The 9,498-nt window shown below is 49.6% G+C and overlaps 1 protein-coding gene across 1 annotated transcript; it reads right to left on the bottom strand.

Annotated features, from left to right (window-relative positions):
* Positions 1–3,927: 3,927 nt before the first annotated feature.
* Positions 3,928–8,318, bottom strand: LOC130838756 (myeloid cell surface antigen CD33-like). The gene is made up of 4 exons (XM_057712256.1): positions 8,264–8,318; positions 7,809–8,189; positions 7,326–7,604; positions 3,928–4,025 (listed from the first exon to the last, which is right to left on the bottom strand). Exons 1-4 carry the CDS (start codon positions 8,295–8,297, stop codon positions 3,928–3,930), a joined length of 792 nt encoding a protein of 263 aa, XP_057568239.1. The 5' UTR covers positions 8,298–8,318.
* Positions 8,319–9,498: the final 1,180 nt, after the last annotated feature.

The raw sequence follows: 9,498 nt of genomic DNA, 5'->3' as shown, positions 1-9,498 counted from the left end.
ACATCTGGAGCACAAGACAAGACGGGGCTCCTGGGTGAAGAGAAGGCACCTGCCAGTCATCCATTCACTGTTAGTCAACAGTGAGCACCTCTGGGTTGGTGAGCTGGAGACCAGACGGGATACGACTGACCTGGTCCCTGCCCAGGAGATGCTCCCCACGCGGTCCCATCACTTCCTCCCCAAGCAGGCAGAAGTGCTGGGCTTTAGAGCCACATCACTGGTGAGATTGCCATGTGTCCTGGCAGCATATTGGGTATTTCCTAAAAATATGAGTATGGGATTTTTTTTATCTTCTCCTATGCTGATTCACAAAGTTTAAATGGCATCTTCAGAATAAAAACAGTGTAGCATCTTCATGTACAACGAAAAGGCAAACACATGTTCTATGAGCCAGTGCAGAGGAAACTTTTTTTAAACATGCTCCCAAATTATTTGTGTATTTATTTCAATTTAATGTAATTTGTATTTTATTTTGGAGTAGTGTTGATTTACAATGCTGTGTTAGTTTCAGTAGCGCAGCAACATGATTCAGTTATACATATACATGTATCCCTTCTTTTTCAGATTCTTTTCCCATATAGGTTATTACAGAACATTGAGTAGAGATCCCTGTGCTATATATGAAGTCCTTGTTGATGATCAATTTTATATATAGTAGTGTGTATATGAGAGTCTGAAACCTCTAATTTATCCCTCCCTGCACCTTTCCACATTGGTAACCATAAGATTGTTTTTGAAGTCTGTCCGAGGAAACCCTTTTCCACGAAAGCTACCACGTAGTGGAGTGCGGATCGGCTGGAGCGATTATTATTTTCTTTTTATTTTTTTAATGCTTAAAAACTTTTTAAAAATGAAGTATAGTTGATTTACAATGTTGTGTTAATTTCTGGTGTACAGCAAAGTGATCCATGTATATATATGTGGGTGTATGTATATATATTCTTTTTCGTATTCATTTCCACTAAGGTTTATTACAGGATATTGAATATAGTTCCCTGTGCTACACAGTAGGACCTTGTGGGGTTTTTTGGTTGGTTGGTTGGTTTGTATTTATTTGGCTACCCCCCGTGGCATGTGGGATCTTAGTTCCCGGACCAGGGATTGAACCCTCGCCCCCACAATAGAAGCTTGATGTCTTAACCACTAGACCACCAGGGCAGTCCCGACCTTGCCGTTTATCTATTTTATATATAGTAGTTCGTATCTGCTAATCTAAAACTCTGAATTTCTCCCTCCCCCACCCCCTTTCTCCTTTGGTAACCATAAGTTTGTTTTCTTTGCCTGTGAGTCTCTTTCTATATTGTAAATAAACTCATTTGTGTTACTTTTTAGATTCCACATGTAAGTGATATTATATGTGAGTCTTTCTCTGTCTGACTTACTTCACTTAGTGTGACCATCTCTGGGTCCATCCATGTTGCTGCAAATGGCATTATTTCCTTCTTGTTTATGGCTCAGTCATATGCTATCGTGTATAAGTACCACATCTACTTTCTCCATTCATCTGTTGATGGACACTTAGGTTGCTTCCAGTCTTGGCTATTATGACTAGTGCTGCTGTGAACATTGGGGTGCAGGTATCTTTTTGAATTAGAACGTTCTCTGGTTATATGCCTGGGAGTGGGATTGCTGGATCATATGGTGACTCTATTTTTAGTTTTTAAAGGAACCTCCATACTGTTTGGATAGCGGCTGCACCAATTTACATTCCCACCCACAGTGTAGAGGGGTTCCACACACTCTCCAGCATTTATTATTTGTAAATGTTTTAATGATGGCCATGATCAGTGTGAGGTGATGCCTCATTGTGGTTTTGATTTTCAGTTCCGTGAGGATCCTTTTCAAATGAAAGTTCAATCCCATCTCTGCTCTCCTCAGAGGCTTCTGGATACTTGTCTTGGCCTGGAAGCCCACACAAAGGCTGCCCCACCCTGGGTTTTCAGCATCCTCCCAGCTTCTCCCCACTCACTTTTGCCTCCCTGTGCTGTCACGCATCTGCCCCTGTTGCTTCTGCAACACACCTCATCTGCCTCAGGGCTCTGAGGCTCCCTATTCTCCCCTCCCCCACTCCATCCTCTGGATGATTGACTCTTAGGTGAACACGGAACCTGCTTTCTTACCACCTTCGAGTCTTGGCTCAAACATCACCTCCTCACAGCATCAGATGTAGAACATTGTCCCCCCGAATGCCACGTGCTCTTTCCCTGCCTAATGATTCTCGACACACATTTACCATCAAACACACTCAATATTTTATCTTATTTCTTTCTTTTTGTTTCTCTCCTTCTAGTTTCCACAATGACAGAGATTTTTAAAACAACATTTTATTGAGGTATAGTTGATTTAGAATGTTGTATTAATTTCTGCCATATAGCAATGTGATATATACGTATATATATACTCTTTTTTATATTCTTCTCCTTTATGGGTTTATCACAGGATACTGGATGTAGTTCCCTGTGCTGTATGGTAGGACCTTGCTGTTTATCCATTCTATAGATAATAGTTTGCATCTGCTAACCCCAAACTCCCAGTCCATCCCTCCTTCTTGGCAGCAACGTGTCTGTTCTCAATGCCTCATGACAGAGATTTTCGATGCTGTGTCCACCTTTGCTCCCTAGGCAGCAACAACAAAGTGGCACAGAGTAGGTGTTCAATAGTACTTGCTGAATAGACTATAATTAAATGTATGTCACTCTTCCACCCAAAATGAGACAATGAAACACACACATGCACGCGCACACACACACATACACATACGGTGACATTCAAGACTGAGCCTGAAGGATGCTCAGTACCTGGACAGGCAGGAATGGAGAGGGAAGGGCGTTTCAGGGGAAGCAACTGCACATACAAAGTCTCAGAGTCACAGAGACCTGGCCAGGCTGGGTGTGGAGACGCTGGGAGATGCAGGGAGAGGGGGGATCTGCGTGGAGAGTCCAGCAGGGCAGAGCCCGCCAGGGCTTCAAATGCAGCCTGGGGTGTGTATGCCTCGGTCTCTGGCCGTGGAGGGGAAACAGAGCTGTTCCTACTATACAGCAAGTGGGTGATAACTGTCTCTGCAAACAGTGGAGGCCTGTGTTTCCCAGTGAGATGGAGGCACGAGGTGGGTGGGTTCAGAGACCCAGGGGAGAGATGAGGCTGCTGGAACGACTGGGGTCAGGATGGGGAGGAGACGGACATGAAGATGAGCTGTGCTTCGGAGGAAGGATGGACAGCACTTAGTGATTTGTGGGATCTGGGAGAAGGGAAGAGAGGGTAAAAGGGGGGAACCCTGCCCCTCCTTCTGACCTTAGAGATGGGGGCTGCTTTGTCATCAGCGTGACAGGGAACCCGGCAGAGAAGTGGGTCTGGGGAGGAAGATGGCAGCTCAACGTTGGCCACGCTGAGTGGAGCAATCCTGGGGGCCATCCTGGGGGAGGTGTGCAGTGGGATGTTGGATAGTGAGACGCTGGCATCACTCACCTGAGGGGTTAACCTGGAATGGTGGTTGCATCTGACTGGCCCTCTGCCAGCCTGGCATTTGCATGTGACAGGGTGCCTGCCGGCTTGGCTGCCTTCCTCTTAGAGGACCTCACTCTGAGAGAAGAGACCAGGCTCTTTCAGTCTGTCAGATCGGGGTGCAGCAGGCAGCAGACTCACCCATGCTGTTCCTTGTTCCAGGGCTGAGGGGGTGAGTGAGGTGGGAGGGGGCAGGTCTGGCTGCACAGACCCTCTAGAGCACAGCTGGTACCTCCAGCCCTCACATCGGGCAGTGCAGAGCCCCTGCCCCATGGAATCCTCACTGCCCCCGACCCCCACCCCAATCCCCCTTCCAGTCAGCCTCCTGCTGGCCCCGCCCCCAGCCCCTCCAGGGCTGCTTCAAGGATGCAGCCACCTGCGCCCTGCCCTCCCACCCTCCCCCCTCCCCCCTCCCCAGGGCAGTGCTCACAGGAGGACCATGAGGCAGAGAAGGAGGAGCAGGATCTTGACAGCCGCTTCCCAGATGGCCACCAGAAGCACCCCTGCCACGCGCCCTGGCTGCCCTGTAGGAAAGTGGGGTGAGGACGGATTCACCTGCTGGACCTCCAGCCTGTGTCCTTCGGCTTCCAGGAGGACTCTGGATATTGGTCTTCCAGGCTTTCCTCCCCTGTGCGCAGGCCGCACGCCACCCCATGCCCTTAACTTCCAGTAGTTGAACAGAGGAAAAAAATGGGTAAGTTGGACTTCTTGAAAGTGAAAAATTCGGCTCCCCAATCGACTGAGAAAGTGAAAACCAACCCATTTAATGGGAGATAATGTTTGCAAATCAGAGATTTGGTATGTGTGTGGTAGTCAGCCTGTATGAAGGCTCTGACAATTCAACCACAAACAAACAGACAACACAGTTTTTAAAATGGACAAAGGAATAAAAGAATTCTCCAAATGACCAATGAGTGCATGAAAAAAATGAACGACGTCAATACTCGCTCCATAAATGTAAATGAAACCATAATGCGATATTTCTTCACACCCACTAGCAGGTGCAATTTCTTTGTTTTTTAAAATAACAATGTTGACGGGGATGTGGAGAAACTGGAAGCCTCATCCATTGCTTGTGGGAACGTAACCTGGTGCTGCCAGTGTGGACACATCTGGCATTTCCTCAGAAATTCAAAATTAGAAACTACCATTTGACCCCCAAATTTCACTCCTAGGTATATGCCGAAGAAAACCGAAATCGATGATCAAAGAAAAGGGGACAGTGTGGCGATGTTCATAGCAGCATTGTAATAGCCAGAAAGTGGAACCTCCCAACCGTCCATCCACTGCTAAATGGTTGGAGGGGAGCTGGCACACCCATGCAATGGAATATTATTCAGGCAAAAAGGAATTGACACTGACACATGCTCTGTGGACGATTCTTGAAAATGTTTAGTTAAGTGAAAGAAGCCAGACAGAAAAGGCCCCAGTTTTGTAACAGTCCACTTGTAGGAACTATCCCTAGACACAGAAAGCAGATCAGTGGTTGCCGGGGGCTGGGGAGGGGAGTGGAGGGAGTGACAGTTTAATGGGTACCAGGCTTCGCTGTAGGGTGATGAAAACGTCAGATGGATGGAATTAGGTAGTGGTGATGGTTGTACAACATCACGAATGTTCTCAAGGCCAACTGCTGTGTATTTTAATATGGCGAAATGGTGAATTTTATTTTATCTGATTTATCCTCAATAAAAAATAATACATATCAGTTAAAAAAAATGCCACATGGAGACGCCCGTTTCATCCGGTACTGGCAAAGATGGAAATATATCACCCCATACAGGGTTGGTGAAAACACACGCTTTCAACCCTAGCTGATGGGGATGTAAACTGTCACGCGCGGAGAATGCCTTGGTCATATTCCTCAAAATTAAGCAGAACAGATGATTCAGCTAGTTTGCTTTTAGTGCTTTATCCCACAGAAAGACAGACAGACACACACATGAAAGGAGGTACGAGATTGTTGATTGCAGTGTTACTGTTGGTGGAATAAACTTAAGGCAATGGTTGTCCATTGGTAGAAGATGTGTACATATTCCAAATCTATCCATGCAATGGACTATTCCACAGTCATGGAGAAGAATGGAGATGTCTGTACCACTGATATCAAAGGACGCCCGACAGAAGACCTAAATGGGCATTTCTTCAAAGAAGACACACTGATGGCCAAGAGGCACACAAAGAGATGCTCCTCATCGCCAATTACTAGAGAAATGCAAGTCAAAACAACAATGAGGTACCACCTCACACCAGTCAGAATGGCCATTATTTAAAAGTCTAGAAATAATAAGTGCTGGAGAGGGTGTGGAGGAAAGGGACGCCTCCTGCACTGTTGGTGGGAACGTAAGTTGGTGCAGCCACTATGGAGAACAGTATGGAGGTTCCTCAAAAATCTAAAAATTGAGTTACCATGTGATCCAGCAATCCCACTCCTGGGCATATACCCAGACAAAACTCTAATTCAAAAAGACACATGCACCCTTATGTTCATAGCAGCACTATTTACAGTAGCCAAGAGAGGGAAGCAACCTAAATGTCCATCCACAGATGAACGGATCAAGAGGATGTGGTACATATATATACAATGGAATATTACTCGGCCATTCAAAAGGATGAAATAATGCCATTTGCAGCAACATGGGTGGACCTAGAGATGATCATACTAAGTGAAGTAAGAAAGAAAGACAAATACCATGTGATATCACTTCCATGTGGAATCTAAACTATGACACAAATGATCATATCTATGCAGCTAAAACAGACTCACAGACACAGAGAACAGACTTGTGGTTGCCAAGAGGGAGGAGGAGTGGGCGAGAGAAGGATTCAGAGTTTGGGATTAGCAGAGGCAACCTATTATATATAGGATGGATTAACAACAGGGTCCTACTGTGGAGCCCAGAGAACTAAATTCAATATCCTGTGACAAACCATAATGGAAAAGAGTATGAAAAGATTATGTATATGTATAACTGAGCCGCATTTCTGTATAATCGACCTTAAACACAACATCAGAAAACAACTACATGTCAATAAAATTAAAAAGGAAAAGAAAAGGATGCCTGAGACTCTTTAGGTGAGCAAGCCAAGGCTCAGGGTAGCGTATGGACACAGGTAACTTCCCTCGAGGCAATGGGGCATCTGAGGACAGACTCTGCTGAGCATGTTGAATTTTTGACCATGTGAATATAGGGTCTGTCCAAATATATGCAAATAACAAACTATTGGGAGAAAATAAAAAGCAGAGCTGGAGGAGTCAGGTTGTGGGTGATAAGGGGCTTAGAGAGGTGGGCTCTGCTGTGTGGATGTTGCCCTGCTCCTGGGGAGCCCAGGAGGGAGTGGACAAGTTGGAGGGGAGTGAGGGGCCAGTGGGGACTGCTGGGCACAGTGGCCATGGAGGCTGAGGACAGGGGGACACCACTGGGTTCACCCACAAGGGGGTCTCTGGTCACCAAGGTGGGTCCTGCATGAGGCAGGGAAGCAGCTCGGCCCTGAGCTGGAAGAGGCCCTGCTCCGGACAGCCTGGAAAGGGGCTCCCTCCTGCCTGTGCTGTTTTCTCCCAAGACACTGCTTGCTGGGTTCTGTGGAGCACCCGGGTCTGGGAGACAGAATTGCCTTCTTCAGTGGGAGGACTGGGGTGAGATAAGTGAAGCCATTCTGCCCCCTCCCAAACACACCCAGAAGCCACAGAGACGCAGAAGGGACAGGGCTTCTGTCCTACTAGGCCCCCTCCTCAGACCTCCTCCAGGGTAAGAACACCAAGCACCCCCAGCCTGGCCTACCTGCCCCCCACCCTCAGGCCCCCGGCGACCTCACCCCTCACTCACAGGTGACATTGAGCTGGACGGTCTTTTCCACAGTTACCCCACTCGTGGGGAACGTCACCTGACAGGTGAGGTTGGTGCCGTGGTCCTGGGGCCGAGGGGTGACGGTGAGCACTGAGGAGAGGCGGGTCCTGGGGCCCAGGGAGGTGAGGGCAGCTGACATCCAGGAGAAGATGGGGGGTGTTCCCCGCTCACAGGCCCAGGGCACAGAGCAGGTCAGGTTCCAGGGCTGGCCGGACACCAGGATCCCCGGGAGGAGGATGTGGGGTGTGTGGGTGAGGGCTGGTGGGGAGAGGGGGAGATGGGGGCTCAGGAGGAGAGGTGGAGGGTCGGCCCTGAGAGAAGCCTCAGGCTTTGGTCCAGCTCCTGCCTCTGAGCCCCCACCTGCTTTACCCCGACTCCCTCCCAGGAGGGGCTCCCCATCCCAGTGCCGCCCTGGGACCCCCATATCACTCCCTCTGGCCTCTCCCAGACCCCGCTCCTTACCCGTCACATGCAAGGAAAGCTGTTCAGATTTGTAACTATATCCCGTCCTTTCTCCATCCACCCGAAAAAAGTATGAGCCGTTGTCCCTCCTCCTGGCGTCTCTGATGTCCAGGGAGCAGTCTTTGTAGTCGTGGGTGCCCCCAAGGAGATGAAATCGGCCCTGAGTCTCTTCCTGAACTTCACCATCTGGGTTGCTTGTGGCCACGGGGGCGTCCAGGAACTCCCTGGCCCCTTCCCGGAACCAGTAGCGGTGAACAGGGGAGGAACTCCAGTAGTCCCAGGGATAGGAGAAGGAGCAGGGCACGCGGACACACAGGCCCTCCTGCACCGTCACGGACCGCTGCATGTCCAGCCACTTTCTCGCATCCTGAGCCCGGGACCCTGCGGGGGAACCAGGATGAGCCCCGCCCCCGCCCCGCCCCGCCCCCCCCCCCCCCCCCCCGCCGCCCACTCACCTGCCCACAGCAGAGGCAGCAGCAGCCGCAGCATCTCCGAGATGGAGGGTTTCTGGGCGTCCTGGGTGTGAAAAGGGAAGGGGAAGGCGAGAGGGAGGCAGGGCTGCGGGGAGACCCACGGGAAGCTGGGGAGGAGCCCGAGACTCGGCTGTCCACAGAAGAGGAACTTCAGGGAGGGCGCTCGTCCCCCCTGCGCACAGAGTTTTCGGACACCCCTCGGTCCAGAGACCCCGGAGACCTGCCCAGAGAGGAGCAGACAAGGAGACCCCTGTCCTGCCCCGCATCTCGGACATGTCCCTATGGCACTTCAGCCCAGACCAGAGATGTGGGTCCTGCACCTCAGGCCTCTGGACCTTGTTGGAGGCCAGTCTTGCTTTGTCAGGGATGCAGCAGGGGCCTCTGCAGACTTCCGAGGCATTGGGGGGTGGCGGTAGGTGTCTAGACGTCTGAGTCTTGCTGCGCTGGCCAGAGAGGGTCACACTGTCGTCCAGACCGGTGGTTCTTACCCCTACCCCACCCCCAGCAGACATTTAGGTATTGGGTTAATCTGGCATCTGGTGGGTAGTGGCCAGGGAAACTTCTAAACATGCTATAATCCACCCCCTCCCCCAACAAAAAATCATCCAGCCCCAAGGTCAACAGTGCTGGGCTTGAGAAGCCCTGGTTTAGACCCTAGAGGCAGTCAGTTCTTCCAGGTTTGGAGTTGAAATTGAGTAAGACCCTGTAGGGCCTTCCCAGGGACAGACCACGCCATGTTCCCTGCCTCTTGTTTGTAAAAAAAAAAAAGTTTTAGCCTGCAAAGCCTTCCCCAACTTCCAGAGAGCAAATTTAATCAGAGAAGTGAGAAAATGCATAAAGGAAAACAGTCAGGCAAAACAAAATAATGATAGTTTAGCCATAAAACAAAGTTAAGGACACTTACTTCCTCCTCAAAGGCTATAGGTAACATTCTGAGCAATACCCTTGAGCTGCTTTGCAGGTACTTCCACCATGTGGAAGAAGTTAACTGCATGCTGACCACTAGTATATAGATCCCAAAGCAGTTGGAACCAGGTCAATGATGCTGACTCTCAAAATACCATCCTGTTACATCATCACCAATCAGAAGAATGTCCACAAGCTGATCAGGCACCCTGGGACCCTCTCCCTCACTTTGTCTTTAAAAATCCTTCTCTGAAAGCCATTGGGGCAGGGAGTTCAGGTCGTCTGAGCACGAGCTGCCTGTTCTTCCTGCT

Source organism: Hippopotamus amphibius, chromosome 16 (genome assembly GCF_030028045.1).
Source record: "Hippopotamus amphibius kiboko isolate mHipAmp2 chromosome 16, mHipAmp2.hap2, whole genome shotgun sequence".
Taxonomy (NCBI): domain Eukaryota; kingdom Metazoa; phylum Chordata; class Mammalia; order Artiodactyla; family Hippopotamidae; genus Hippopotamus; species Hippopotamus amphibius.
The sequence above is the reverse complement of the archived record's forward strand: the minus strand, read 5'-3'. Positions and strand labels throughout refer to the sequence as shown.

Excerpts from the sequence above, each read along its gene's own strand:
- LOC130838756 (XM_057712256.1), bottom strand. The coding sequence starts at position 8,297 with ATGCTGCGGCTGCTGCTGCCTCTGCTGTGGGCAG. Across the intron at positions 8,190-8,263 it reads GCTGCCTCTGCTGTGGGCAG|GGTCCCGGGCTCAGGATGCG; the intron begins GTGAGTGGGCGG and ends GTTCCCCCGCAG. Across the intron at positions 4,026-7,325 it reads CGTCCAGCTCAATGTCACCT|GGCAGCCAGGGCGCGTGGCA; the intron begins GTGAGTGAGGGG and ends ACTTTCCTACAG.